Source organism: Bubalus kerabau, chromosome 5, assembly GCF_029407905.1.
Source record: "Bubalus kerabau isolate K-KA32 ecotype Philippines breed swamp buffalo chromosome 5, PCC_UOA_SB_1v2, whole genome shotgun sequence".
Classification (NCBI taxonomy): domain Eukaryota; kingdom Metazoa; phylum Chordata; class Mammalia; order Artiodactyla; family Bovidae; genus Bubalus; species Bubalus kerabau.
This window is the reverse complement of record NC_073628.1, coordinates 15,716,009-15,731,853: the sequence shown is the minus strand read 5'-3', so window position 1 is coordinate 15,731,853 and position 15,845 is coordinate 15,716,009. Positions and strand designations below refer to the sequence as shown.

The 15,845-nt window shown below is 40.0% G+C and overlaps 1 protein-coding gene across 1 annotated transcript in view; it reads right to left on the bottom strand.

Annotated features, from left to right (window-relative positions):
• The window catches only part of PRDM10 (PR/SET domain 10), a 96,273-nt gene that overhangs the window by 55,419 nt on the left and 25,009 nt on the right, over positions 1–15,845 (bottom strand). The window contains exons 2-4 of the mRNA XM_055581177.1: positions 8,146–8,327; positions 5,670–5,834; positions 3,671–3,730 (exon numbers count right to left, since the gene is read on the bottom strand). Coding sequence (XP_055437152.1) covers positions 3,671–3,730; positions 5,670–5,834; positions 8,146–8,214 — 294 coding nt within the window. The 5' untranslated portion in view covers positions 8,215–8,327. The remainder of the gene's footprint in view (positions 1–3,670; positions 3,731–5,669; positions 5,835–8,145; positions 8,328–15,845) is intronic.

The window sequence follows — 15,845 nt, the reverse complement described above, 5'->3', positions numbered from 1 at the left end:
ATCTTCCTGACTCAGGTATTGAACCTTCATCTCTTGCATCTCCTGCATTGGCAGGCAGATTCTTTACCCTGAGCCAGCTGGGAAGCCTTTAGGAGATGGTAATGTTCTGTTATTTAATCTGGGTGTTGGTTACAAAGTATGCTTACTTCATATCATTGTGTTACTGCTTATAATTTTTTGTACTTTTCTATGTATATGTTCCTGTGGTCATGTATGGATGTGAGAGTTGGACTGTGAAGAAGGCTGAGCGCCGAAGAATTGATGCTTTTGAATTGTGGTCTTGGAGAAGACTCTTGAGAGTCCCTTCGACTGCAAGGAAATCCAACCAGTCCATTCTGAAGGAGATCAGCCCTGGGATTTCTTTGGAGAGAATGATGCTGAAGCTGAAACTCCAGTACTTTGGCCACCTCATGCGAAGAGCTGACTTACTGGAAAAGACTCTGATGCTGGGAGGGATTGGGGGCAGGAGGAGAAGGGGACGCCAGAAGATGAGATGGCTGGATGGCATCACTGACTCAATGGACGTGAGTCTGAGTGAACTCCGGGAGTTGGTGTTGGACAGGGAGGCCTGGCGTGCTGCGATTCATGGGGTCACAAAGAGTCGGACACGACTGAGCGACTGAACTGAACTGAACTGACTGACGTATATGTTATAATTTAATCAGAAAGCTTAAAAAACATGATAAGGTAATATGAGGGACACAAAAGAAATTACACAAATAAAATGGAAAAGAATAGATGTAAAAATGATCAGAGAAAATGTTAGGTTCAGAAAGTAAAACCAATATACTCACATTGATATTCCTGGGAAAATGAACACATCCAATGAAACTAAAAAGATCTTCAAAAATCTAATAGATAAAAATGTTCCCAAAATAGAGTTAACCTATCCATCAAAAGGACACACCCTGTCCTAGGGAATTCTGATTCACGTGCTGGTGAAGTCACTAGACTTCAAAGAAAAACTTCAAGGATAAAGAAAGACTCAAACAGGCATTAAGATAGAGAAGGAATGAGGAAAATAATCAAAATTAGACTCAAGATTTCCTCAAAAGTAAATGCTAGGAGATAATAGGGCAGAATTCTAAATAGCTGTGGTTACTGAATAGAACAGAAATGTATTAGTTATAATAATAACACCACAAATCCCAAACAGTGGGGGAGAGAAGCGGGGGAAGGGTCAATGTGCTGAGTCAGGTCATCACAGCAGGAGGTGAAGCCTGAGGGGACCAGAGCTCAGGGCGGGTTAGGAAAACATGAGTAAATTAAGTTTAAAGTATTTAGATTAATAATAGCATTTAGGGCACAGTTTTCCCCTATCTGTTTATCTTTGTCTGTTTTATGTCTGAAAGAAGTCTAGAATAATAGTTACCAACTGTAAGTTAATGAGGATGTTTCTGGGCAGAAATATTGTTTCGGTTTTTATGGACTTTCTTTTTTGCATTGCTTCAACTTTTTTATGAAAAAAAATCATTACTCTAAAAATGAGTAAATGAATTAATTATCTAGAAATACAAAGGCATTTCATTTTGTTTTTACTCTTCAGATGTAAAAATGAATTAAATCTAGCCATTGCTTGTTTGGTAGAATCAATAAATATTCACAGAAATGAACATGATTTGTCTTAATATACTTAATTAGTACAAAATTACTAAAATAAAACAGCAACTCTGCTACAAAATATTTGTGTCTCCCCAAATTTATACATATGTCCAAATCTAATCCCCAGTGTGAGGAAGTTAGGAGGTGGGGCCTCTGAAAGGTGATTGGGTCATGAGGGTGGAGCCCCTATGAGTGGGATGAGTGCCCTTCTACAAGATCCCAGAGGGCAGCCTCGCCCTGTCTGCCATGGAGGGCACAGCAAGAAGTCAGCCATCTGTGAATAAGAAGAGGGTTCTCACCAGACAACAAATCTATTGGCACCTTGGTCTTGGACTTCCCAAACTCCAGAACTGTGAGAAATAAATTTCTGTTGTTTATAATCCACCCAGTATATGGTAGGAGCTTCCCAGTTTGCTCAGCAGTAAAGAATCTGCCGGCCAATTCAAGAGACACAGGAGATCCCGGAAGGAAATGGCAACCTACTCCAGTATTCTCGACTGGGAAATCCTATGGACAGAGGAGCCTCATGGGCTACAGTCCATGGGATCGAAAAGAGTTGGACATGACTGAGCAACTGAGCAAAGGCACACATGCTATATATGATATTTTGTTATAGCAGTCCCAATGTACTAAGACAAACTCTCATTCAAGTTGACAGACCTCACAAAATTGTAGGTCACTAGCAATCAGGAATAAATTCAACCGTAAGTAATACGACAAAGACTCCTAATTTTCTCTAGATTCCATAAATAATATTAACCCAACTACTGTTCACTTTTCAAATTTTAAAATGTAATTATCCAAGGACTGCCCTGGCGGTCCAGTGACTGAAACTCTGCACTTGCACTGCAGGTGGCACGGGTTCAATCCCTCATAGAGGAACTAAGATTTCACATGCTGCACAGCACAGTCAAAAATAAAACTGAATAGCAAGGTCCCATTGGTTTAAAAACGTAATAATAAAATAAAATGGAAGTATCCAAATCACCTACTAAGAAATCTGAAAAGCAAAAAGTGCTTACTGATGAGTAAGCTTACTTAAAAATCACTCATGACACTCAGTGGTACAGCTGAATAACAGTCATACCAGCCATCGTGAAAATACAACTATTTGGAGTCACATTCTTTTTAGGGTAGGACTGACATTATCAAGCTTTTGTACCTTCTTTATCACTTTCACAATCAGAAGAAAAATAAGGAAGACGTCCCTCAAAGTCAAGCAGAATATATTAGAAATAGAGGTAAAAGAAAAGAAAAGTTTTTAAAGAAAACCAAGAAGAATCTCAATTCTCAGAAACTAAAAGGGAGAAAGTTGCCACTAAGAGTATAGGCAATTTAAGCAGGAATTTTACCCCAATATTTTAAAATAGATTATCATACTAAGTCAGAGAAAGACAAATATCATATGATATCATACATGTGGAATCTAAATGTGATACAAATGAATTTATTTACAAAACAGAAACAGAGTCACGGACTTAGAAAACAGACTTATAGTTACCAAAGGGGAAAGAGGGGTCGGTGTAAATAAAAAATGGATAGACGACAAGGTCTTACTATATAGCACATGGAACTATATTCAGAATCCTGTAATAAACCATAAAGAAAAGAACATTAAAAAAGAATATATATAATATAAATATAGAGATAACTGAATCACTTTGCTATACACCTGAAACTAACACAACATTACAAATCAAATGTAAGTCAATAATCAAAAAAAAAAAGAACAAGTACTAAAATGTTTCCAAATTTCCACAGACACTTTTGAAACTCAGGATTATTCTTTGGAACTTGAACCAATACCCAATTAATATCCTTATTTTAATGCTTAAATTTCCCTGACAGATCATTTTTGTATTACCAAAGTATTTCAATACACACTGGTTGGAGTGTGTTAATGTCGCGTTCTGCTTTGTCTTCATTAACAGACATCGAGAATATTCTAAACACACGAGACACAGACTTTCAGAGAATGCGCAGTGCAGAGGGTTGGAGGTATTTCAGGAGAGGGTACCTTCATAATATTACCCAGAAATAACAAGAAGGCAAAAAAGCAACTCATTACCTGCTGAGCTGTAGCATCCTGTTGCACATAAGCTACTTGGCCTGGGTCTGTAAACAGCGTCTAAACAAACAACAACAACGACAAAATCTTATCAATAGATCTTTAGACAGCTTGTCTATGCAGGAAAAATTATCCTACTGCTAAGCACCAATTCCTGAGAGAGTTTCTGTCAAATAGCTAGTAATAATCTTTCATTAATAAAGAAGATAAAGACAGTAATCCTATACTTTGCTGAAGCCTTTCATTTATATGTCTTCAAAGAGATTGTAAAAGCTAACCCTCTCCATTGGCTAACACACTGCACACTTCGTGATTTTACTCTAAAGCAAAGCCTCTCCTGAGATTGAACGTCACGGTTAATTAAAAAGGCATTCCATGAACAAGGGGGCATGCATGCTCACGTAACACTCTGTCATAGGGGTAGACTTGCAATTAAATGAAAATGGTTGGAGATACACTAACAAAGAGAAGAATACTGTATACCCAAGGATTACAACTCTTTCCAATGGAAATGCACACTCAGCAGATGTAGAAAATAAATAAATAAATCGCATTTAATGTTCCATAGACTCTTTTTTGGATAAAGCCAGTAAGATCATAATTTTCAAAGTTCTCATTATAAACATTATTTGGCTGACAGTCATGATAACTAAAGAAGGAAAACCTTCAAAATTATTTTAGCCAGGACACCACAAGAAATCTCCAATCCAAAAAAGTATTCTTTCTCTAAAACTTTTAAATGACTCTAATTTGCCTAAGGCTTTAGCAAATTCATGGTCATAGGAACCATGGTTAAGTGCTGATTCCAGAGAACTGTAAAAGAGAATTTTAGCGAGCTTCTGATTTCTTATATTTGACGCTTAAAAACTATCATGACTCAGACATTTAGTAACATAGTAATGATTTAAAAGTCGGGCACAGGACATTCTTTACATAATCTACATGTTCTTTTTTCAGTACAGCTGGGGGACTAAAACTGACAAGGGCTATTTCAAAAGTAACATCTACTATCAGGCAATTTTACCTTTATATAGACTTGAAAGGCATTTATTAGGTAGGTCTCATTTCTTCTTGGGAGTACTTTGGGTCTCCTGATTAAATATTGCATAAGGGCAAATTTTTATTACCAGGATCCTACTACAAAAACTATGGAACTGGGGACTTCCCTGGAGGGCCAATGGTTAAGACTTCACCTTCCAATGCAGGGGTGCAGGTTCAGTCCTGGTAGGGGAGCTAAGATCCCACATGCCTCTCAGCCAAAAAACCGAAAGCATAAAAACAGAAGCAATATTGTAACAAAGTCAATGAAGACTTCAAAAATGGTCCATGTTAAAAAAAAAAATTTTTTTTAACAAAAAACAATGGAACTGATTTCTAATATATTTTAAAGTGCTATGTACATTATAAAGTGCTAAAAATACAAAGTAACATTTATATATTGGGGGATATTCCTGTTATGCATTTGGAAACCAACACTCAGAGTCACTAGCAAAAAAAATGAAAGCAGTTATAATCGTACAGCTTTTACCCTCACTTCTATGACAGTCCTAAAAATCAATAAGTTATTAGTAAATAGCAATTAACAAGCTAGTAGGATCCCTCACTTACACGTGTAACTGAAATAATGTGCATGTTTCCACTGAGATTCATCTTGATTAAATTACACAGAAATAAATGCCATGTTTGGCCTGGTTCTTGATACTTAGGAAAAGTAACAGGCTGATAATCTTGTTTATAATAATAATCAATCGATATCAACAGTCGGTGGGGAAAAGACCTCATTCCAGGTTAGTGCTCTAACTCCTTACATTTAACATTTAATTTGAATAAATAAACCACATCTTCCTCTGCCACGATGGTTATAAGCTCCTTGAGAGCACACATCTTATCTGCATATTTCCTGCATCACCTGCCAGCGGCACAGTGACTGACAGAGCGTAAACCTAAGGGCTGAATTAACAGATTAACAACCAAGCCATCAACCACAGTCCCAACGTGCCTGCGCAGCTTCCACGGGATGGATGTAGACCAGTGTGTGCTGAGGACCATCCACGGAGGCATAGGAGGCACCATCTGCCGTGTACACCACCTGCTGCGGAGGACGGACCTGGTCATCGGTGTAGACGATCTGGGCCACAGTTCCAGCGTCTGGAACAAAATGCACCTGGGCAAAAAAAACAGCAAGTACAAAGTGATCACCCTTGTGGAACCCACCCTGTAGCACAAAGATGGGGAACTGACCGAGAACACCACACACTTGCATTTCTAAAAGATCCCCATGAAAGGAGAACACAATGAACAAAAGGATCATCTGTGCTGAGTTAGTGACTTGGCAGAGGGATCCAAGGACCTTCTCATTGACTTTACTTAATATTAGGCAACCGATTTAAACACCCCTTTGCCTCAAATATCAACTGCAGGTCTGTCTTTTGGGGCGTGCTGAGAAGAAACATGGCAGAAGATTCCTGATGGACAACACTACCACACTACAAAACACGGATTATTCTGTAAGGTGGAAAAATATGTCAAGACTCAAAAGTCAGTTGCTTTCAACATGTCATAAAAATTCCACTTCCTAACGAAGAGTGCCTTTTGGCAAACACATTAAAACAAGGTCACTTGCTTTCATACAAATTCTTCTGTCCTCCATAGCTGTTCTGTAGGCAAGGGGTGAATGTCTGCTGACTTGGTGAATGTAACAGAACTTTTCTTTGCCAAGTAGGTAAGGACACAAAAAATTCTGAGAATGTACTTTTCAGGGGTTTTGGATAACTATTTCAGTTGTCACCAGGGGAAATAATTTTCTGCCTATGAAGAACTAAAGCAGAAACTGATTCTGTAAAGTGCTTTCTGAGCAGTCAGCTTTGGAGGTTTGAGTTCCTGCAGGTTGGCACACAGCCTAGTGTCTGATATTGAAGGTACAAAGCAGATGGTCAAAGCACGCATTTGGGAGAGAAATAATTTATGTACTGATATTGAAGTCAGGCCCTCTTAGGTCGGAATCTTTACTCTTATACTGTCTTGGCTTTACACATAATTTTTTACTTCAGTTTTTTCCAGCGGAGAACAGATCCCAAAGATGACATAAGCTAATTCAACCCACAGAAAGAAAACTGGAGACAAGATGCAGTCAAGCACCATGTAAATAAAACAAACTTCCACTTTAGCACTAAGTGATTACCCCAGCTTCTACATAAATCTGCTCTGCCCATGAAGATACAGTTTGCACAAGAACTGGGCTTCTGAAATATTTGTGCAATTTTAAGTGCTGCAAGATAATTTTGTGAGTTTAGATTTGTTCATTAACATCAAAATCTTTAACTAGTCTCAGTGCTTAAAAAAGAAAAAAAATTTTTTCCTTGAGAGTTATCCAAACTCTTCAACTTGGTCTTCATCACCAAGTACTCGGCTAAAGCAGGATTCCTGGATGGGGGAAGAAATATTGCAAGGATGGGGCACAACAAAGGATGCTGAGCTCTGCTGTCTACTGTCTGATTACCTGCAAATGTGGACCCTACTTATTAATGGACTACATTTTTCTTTATACAAAGTACCCCAAAATATATAGCTACATGAAAGTAGCCTTCCAGATAGCTTCCATGAGAACCAAAACAGCATTCTCAATTATTCTGCTGGAAGCTTCTCTGGTACCTTTTTCTCAGTATTCAGACACAGACTTTTAAATCATATCTGATGACAGATTTTATGTACTGTAACATTAGTTTTACTACTTAAATCAAACATAATATGTGTATTTAAAGGCTTCAATATAAATGTTCTGATTACTTAGCAACTGAACAACTATGGTTATGTAATTTGATGAAAATGAAATTACATATATATTATAATGCTATAAAATGAAGTTTCATACCTTGGTCACATATAAAACGTGGCTCCCTATGACTGCTGACTCTTACCAAAATTCAAATCCATACCAAAAACGCAGAGATTCACTTTTGCTAAGGACAGTCAAAAGAATGTGTAGCTGGTTAGTAGAGTGATATCTGAATAAGTGACTAACCTCCAGAGCTGTTGATTCACTGGGAAAACTTTCAGTGAGAAGTTTACATTCTGAATTTGAAAAGAAAAGGAAAAGCCACTCACTTTATAGACATACCTTGTACTTCACTACACACAAAAAATCAAAACCCTTTCCTGGATAACATAAAAGAAACCCTGCAGTTTGGAGCTTTCACCATGAAATAAAATGGAGCAGTGAAGAGGATTATGACAGTAAGTTGGGGGAAAGGCAGAGAAGCCCATGGGTGGTATGTAGCTTCTTGAAATCACAGCGACCCATGCAGATGGAGCATTCGAAGCGCTGAAATGCTGCCCATTCCTTGAGTACCACATCCGCCCATCAGCTCCCTCCTTGCCCCACATCACTATACAGAAGCTGCTATTTCTCTAGCTGTCAGCAAACTCTACCAACTAAAACACCGCGGTCAGTGCCCAGCTGGGAGAGCACTTTTCACCTGTGCAGCATTCTCCTCGTGCTCTGCAGCCGGGGGCCACACGTGTGAGCCTTCATCTTTGGAATCCATCCCCTCCCGGCTGGACAGGGGCCCAGGCACCTAGAGTTGTGCAGGGTGAAGGACAGTCATCTGTCTCCCATGCGCGTGCTCGTCAGGAACAGGAAGGCCTCTCTGCAGCGTGCCTGAGAAAAAGAGAAGAGAACCCAAGACTTAAATACATGAATGCATTTTAATAAGTTACAGTCTCAGCCACACAGCCACAAAGAGGGGGGAAAAAAAGCTTTGTAAGAGATAACACACCTGGGCAAAAAAGGTGAAAATGGAGAAATTATATGTAATAATGACAAACTGTACTGTGTGCATGTTCTGCTCTGGGCCCACGCCAGGTGGATGGAGCCTTCATCACACTGAGTGCAGTCCCTAGTTCTCCCCAGGAGGAGGATGACAAGGCCTCCATGTACTAAAGTCAGTCAAGTGCTGGGCTAACACCAAATCTTACTGCGGCTCAGCCAGCTCGTCCCTGTTTGAACACCTGTCGAGACACTGACTTCCTATACCACCAACTCAAAATGAAAAGCAGCATAATAAAAGTCACAAAATTAGGGAAAATGGCAGGCGGAGGAAGCCAAATTTTCTGGGCCACAATTTGGTGAATACAGATACCAACTGTGTTTCCTATGGAGTCAATACAGGAGTGATGAGCTGGCAAATCAAAGCCTCACTAAACATCAATGGGCACAAAACCTGTATCTTGAAATATGACTATTTTCCAAAACAGATGTTGTAATCAATCTTTCCTTTTGATGATGATAAAACACTGATGGTTTAAAGGTCATGTGAGATCTGCTGTTTAACCGGGCAGCCAGGCCTGATACACCTCCTTCTGCTGGCCCAGTAAGTGGCATCATAGACAGGCAAGGCCAAGCTGCTCAGAAGACCACTCAACTAAAGATGAGACGGACCACTGCCCAGAACCCTGCCAGAACTTTCTCCACCGTGAAATAACCTGAGAAACATTCTGAAGCTATGCATGCTCCAGCCTCTGAACCGGAATAAGGCCCATGGAAGAAAAGAAACCGGGACACACGGCCTCGGGGTGTCTGGGATACAGAATGGCTACGTCCGAACCACCTGGGAGCCTCTCGGGAGCCAGGGAGGGGCTCAGTGCATCACTAGCATCCTCACCCCAACAGAAGCCACCCCACCACACACACTCGCCCTGCACCCTCCAGAGGATCCTGCAAACAATACCCCCACCAACAGCAGGTGACTGTAAGCAAAGGGGCTGTAATGTTCTCTATCTTGTATCTAGACTGGGGTGGCGGATACATGGTGAAATCACATGTCAGAAGCCATCAACCTATTCAGTTAAGAGGTGAATTTTATCATGTGTAAATTACACCTACAATGTTGTCTTTTTGTTAAGCATATCTTCCTTATATAGTAGTACTATTTAAGCATACATAAAAAGATAGTGAGGGTGAGTTATACAGTATATGAATTAAACTTCAACAAAGTTGTTATATATTTTTTAAAAGGAACAAAAATATTAAGAAACTCAGAGGAATTTCACTGATAATATAAAGAGCTACAGGAAGATAATCACAAAATTGTACAAAAGGAGATAAAAACTGTACAAGAGGCCCCATATTATAAAATCAGAAAATGTTCCACATTGGAAATGTTTAATTTTTTTTATTTTGAAATAATTTCAGATGGAAAAGCAGCAAAAATAGTACAAAGAATTTCTGTATTTCTTCACTGTTCCCCCAAATGTTAACATTTTACCAGGTTTGCTTTATTATTCTCTCTCCTCCTCTTTCATCCTCTCTCTCTCTTTTCCATCTTCTTTTTTTAACTATTTGAGAGTAAGTTGCAGGCAAAAAAACTCCTTTACTACTAAATTCTTGAGTGCCTATTTCCTAAAAGAAGGATATTTTCTCACAGAACCACAGTACTTGTATCAAAATCAGGATATTAACAGTGCTATTATCTAACTTACAGACCACATTCAACTTTTGCCAATTGTCTGATTCCCGTCCTTTGCAGAGAAGGAAAGCCCTCTTTTTCTGGCCAAGGGTCCACTCTGGCCTCACGCACGGCGTGTCGCTGCCAACATGTCCTATCAGTTCCCTCCGACCGGGAACAGTCCCCAGTCTTTCCTAGTTCTCCATGACCTTGACATTTTACAAACTCACAGGCCATTTATTTTTCAGAAGGTCCCTTAATTTGAGTTCGTCTGATGTCTCTTCATGGTTAGACTCAGGATACCTATTTTCAACAGGAATTAATACAACCAAAAAAAATGCTATGCTGTTCCCATACAGGAATCGGAGATTTTATTTTTTCAACTTAGTTGATCAATTGCACAAACAACCAAGTACACGTTGGGATGCAGGGAGGATGGAGGCAGGCTTAACTCCCATACTCAGAAAATACACCAGCCCAGCGTGCCTTTCTTATTTGTTTTCATTTCTAGCAAGCTGCCTGTTATTTCTTTTATTTTTAGTTATATACTTTCAATAGGTGGCAAATTCAGTTGGCTCAAAATTCAAAAGGCACAAAAAGGTGTACGGTGGACAATCTTGCTACCTGGAATCCCTTACCAGTCTTCAGAACCAATTCGTAGTATCGATTTCTTATCTATTCTTCCAAAGATATGTTATACAAGCAATTTATATTGTATATAAACAAAAATATAAATATTCCCTGCTTCTCCAAACCACAAATGGCATCATAGTATCGATTCTATACAAAGCAGCATCTCTTTTAAACCTTATTTATTCCATATAATACCATCCCTTTTACATTGTTCCAGATCCCTATAGCATTTGTTCCTTCTTTACTGTAGCTTTATCATTTCATTGTATGAACATATCATAATGTATTTAATGTTATGCTGATAAACGTTTGTGATGACTAAGTTTGGACATGCGTGTTATGTCTTGAATTCTTGTATCTTGAATTCCTAACTGAAGGATGATATGCAGTTAAAGGGGCTGTGTAACTGTTAAGTAACTGATACTTTCTAACTCCAGCACTGGGGCTGTCCCCTCCCTGTGCCTGGCACATGAGGGCCTGGGGACACACAGGGAAGTGCTCTGACCTGCACAGGAGGCAGAGTGGCTACAACTTGGGCTCTGGACCCAGATTTCGGCAGAAATTCTGTGACTTCAGTGACGTTAGGCAGAACATGGACGTGCTCGAAATCACTCTCCTTCTCCTTAAAATCGGGATCATAAGGTTATTAAGAGAACGTGAGATAATGAATGTAAGATGCTCACTTCACACAATGCCTGCCCCATGATAAACACTCACCAAGTAGCTTTAAAATAAAGCATTCAATCACATTGCATCTTTCTGTCTAACTGTGTGCCTCCCCATCTCAACTCTGAGTTCCTTCATGTCAAGGAATGTGAGTTGCTCTAGATCTGGCATGTGGCAGGTCCCTGATCATGTGCACGGACTGGTTGCTGGGGGGAAAAAGAAGAAGACACATGATTCCTAAGTGGGTATCCACGGATGAAAGTTTATTATGAGAAGATGAAAGTTGAAGGATGAACAGGAACAAGAAAGCAGAGATGGGAAGGGATGAGAAATTTACTCCAGACTAAAATATCTTTCTTCTAATCTTACCAAGATAAAGAAGTAGACATAACAATGACATAAAACACAGAAACCACATAAAGCAAGGATAAAGGGGGAGAAAAAAGGAAATAACTACTTAGCAGATGGGGGTAAAATAACAGAACAGTTCATTGACATATAGGAAAGCCTGCTAGTAAAGTTTAGTATTACAGATGTGAAATACTGCCCCAAAAGGTACTTTCCAATCATTTTCCCTTGTGGCTCAGCTGATAAAGATTCCACTTGCAATGCGGGAAACCTGGGTTCGATCCCTGGATTGGGAAGATCCCCTGGAGAAGGGAAAGATCCCCTGGAGAAGGGAAAGGCTATCCACTCCAGTATTCTAGCCTGGAGAATTCCATGGACTGTATAGCTCAGGGGGTCGCAAAGAATCGGACACAACTAAGCGACTTTCACTCACTCACTCAATCATTTTAAAATACTGTTAGCATATAAAGAAGTCCAAGATGGTGAATTCTTTCATTCAAAAAATGTCTGGAATCTAAAGCACCGATACAGAATACTCAGTTCTTGTTCTTTAAGATAAGATCCTAAAAAAAAAAAAAAAAAAAAAAAAAGATCCTTACAAGACCTACGGAGTTTCTGTAACTACTGAACTATTTAAAACAGCGTGATATTCTTCCATTATTTGTTGTTTAATAAACTATTCAAGAAAACTGAATTCTAGGTATGAGTCTGCTCCTAAGTCAGTCACTTGAAATCCTCTAGCATCAGCACTGTCAACTGTAAAACCAGAGTATAAAGGGGTTTCTGGCCTTAAGCTTAGATGGGAAGCAGCAGAGAACAGTAGAAAATCCACAGGCTCTGAGTTGAGCACCTGGGCTTCCCCAGTAGCTCAGCTGCTCAGCAGTTACATCCCTTGGCCAAATCACGTATGCTCCTGGAGCCTCGATATCATCCTATGTAAAATGGAGATGATAATGACCTCCTGGTGTTACTGTGAGGGTTACATGACATGTGTAAAACTCCCAGGCATAGATCTAGCACATGGTGGTGCTCAAATATGCCAATTTTCACATTTTCCTGATGAATCGTAAGAGCTTCAGAATTTTCAAAACATTGTATATTTTTTTAACTTAGCAATTTGTCCAATAACAACTTCCCTGTACCTGGACATCCTTCATAGCAAGGCTTGTCATATTTGATTTCCTTTATTTTTATTTCACAGCACAGTTTATAGAGCTCTGTTGATCTTGATTTATAGGCAATGGGTCAGGGGCAGGAAGGACTCCAGGAAGTACCTTAGCGCTGTCCAACAGGGGGGTGCTGACAGACTCTGTGAGCTGGGGACAGAGTTCTCTGCTCCTCTTCTCAACCTCAAAGAACCTGAGAGCCACAAACTGTAGCTTGTCTAGAGAATGGCCACCCATCATTCTTTCTTTCTTTCACCCTCTGTCCAAAATGTCAGAGACTTCATTTCCAGGAAAAGAAGTATTTCTACTCTCTCTAATGAGTTTTTTTTTTTAAGGTGGTAAATTTTTCTTAATTAATTTACTTTAATTGGAAGCTAATTACTTTACAATATTGTAGTGGATTTAGCAATACATTGACATGAATCAGCCATGGGTGTACATGTGTTCCCCATCCTGAACCCCCCTCCCACCTCCCTCCCGTCCCATCCCTCAGGGTTATCCCAGTGCACCAGCCCTGAGCACCCTGTCTCATGCATCGAACCTGGACTGGCGATCTGTTTCACATATGATAATATACATGTTTCAATGCTATTCTCAAAAAATGGGCCAAAGAACTAAACAGACATTTCTCCAAAGAAGACATACAGATGGCTAACAAACACATGAAAAGATGCTCAACATCACTCATTATCAGAGAAATGCAAATCAAAACCACAATGAGGTACCATTTCACGCCAGTCAGAATGGCTGCTATCCAAGTCTGCAAAAAATAAATGCTGGAGAGGGTGTGGAGAAAAGGGAACCCTCTTACACTGTTGGTGGGAATGCGAACTAGTACAGCCACTATGGAGAACAGTGTGGAATTCCTTAAAAACTAGAACTGCCATATGACCCAGCAATCCTACTGCTGGGCATACATACTGAGGAAATCAGAATTAAAAGAGACACGTGTACCCCAATGTTCATCGCAGCACTGTTTATAATAGCCAGGACATGGAAGGAACCTAGAGGTCCATCAGCAGATGAATGGATAAGAAAGCTGTGGTACATATATACAATGGAGTATTACTCAGCCATTAAAAAGAATACATTTGGATCAGTTCTAATGAGGTGGATGAAACTGGAGCCTATTATACAGAGTGAAGTAAGTCAGACAGAAAAACACCAATCCAGTATACTAACCCATATATATGGAATTTAGAAAGATGGTAACAATGACCCTATATGCGAGGCAGCAAAAGAGACACTGATGTATAGAACAATCTTTTGGACTCTCTAATGATTTTATGGGCTTCCCTGAAAGCCCATTGGTAAAGAATCCACCTGCAACGCAGGAGACCCTCATTAGATTTCTGGGTTGGGAAGATCCGCTGGAGAAGGGATAAGCTACCCACTCCAGTATTCCTGGGCTTCCCTTGTGGCTCAGCTGGTAAAGAATCCACCTGCAATGCGGGAGACCTGGGTTCGTTCCCTGGGTTGGTTATTCAACAAATATTTATTAAATTTATTAATAAATGTATTAAATTAGTATGTGCCAGGGACTATTCTAGGTCATATATATTAATATACATTATAGGTACTGGTGGTAAAGAATCCACTGCCAATGCAGGAGACGTATGAGGTGTGGGTTCAATCCCCGGGTCAGGAAGATCCCCTGGAGGAGGAAATGGCAACCTACTCCAATATTCTTACCTGGGAAATCCCATGGACAACGGAGCCTGGTGGCTACAATCCATGGGGTCACAAAGAGTCAGACATAACTGAACATACACACATATGAATAAAGAGTGCAACAATATAATTGAAAGTATGAGCCTTAGAATTGGACAAATCTGGGTTCTATGCCCCCAAATCTACCACGTGTTTACCAGAGTATGATACTAGTAAGCCAAAGACTGAGTCTCAGTCTCCTCACTGGAAAATCCAAATTATCTGCCTGGCACGGTTGCTGTAAGAGTAAACAGTCTAGGTTCCATCAAGTCTTTAACGTACTTTTTTGCACCTGCTCACGTTTCTGATCGAGGGTCGACTCCACCACACTGGGTTCTGTAGTAACTACCATCCAGATGGCGGTAAGGATGTGGACACGCTGCCTGCCCGAGTGTGACCTTGCTCGCCGCCCTTCATTAGTTCCGCCCTCGCTTCACGGAGTCAGTGTATTGTCAGCACTAGACACCCTGAGTGGAGCTGCCACTTTAAATGTCTTCAAAAAGATGACACTATAATTTGGCATTAAACCAAGAGGCATATGAACAGCAGCTGGGCATAAATTTGATTAGGGAAGCAAACATCCATCACTGGAAAAATGACCTTGCCCACCAGATCTACGTTACGTGGGTAAGAGACAGGGCAGCATGAACGATGCTGCATTGTGTGATGCTATTACTGAGACATGTGGAAACACAGGCCTGCCACAGCCTGAGGAAAACAACACCAGGATCACAACTCCCAGAATGGGTGGGAGCTGCTTGCAGGAGATTCCAGGTGACAGCAGAAATGCTGCATCACCAACACTCTTAGTGACACAGAGACAGTAATGACTCTGAGCCAAAAGTGATTCTCAAGAGTCAGATTCTGAAAGTGACAATATTCAGGAGTATCTTAAATATTTTACTTATTTTCCCCTCCACACATGTGCATGAATGATACCAATCCACGCCCAAATGAATCTAAAAGAACTCTTTCAACAAGTATACAGTAAAAATTCTGAGTAGCAGAAAGCCCTTGTATCAGAGTTTAGTTGGCAAGGCTTGTTCCTTTCGTAATGATAATAAAATAATTGTGTTTCTTACCAGCAACATCTTAGATTCAATACAACGTGACAGCATTTGGGATCACAGAGCATGATGATGAATATTCAAAAAATAGTAGTAATTTTTTTTTCATGCTTTGTGAACATCGAGCATTAAAGGTGAGCAA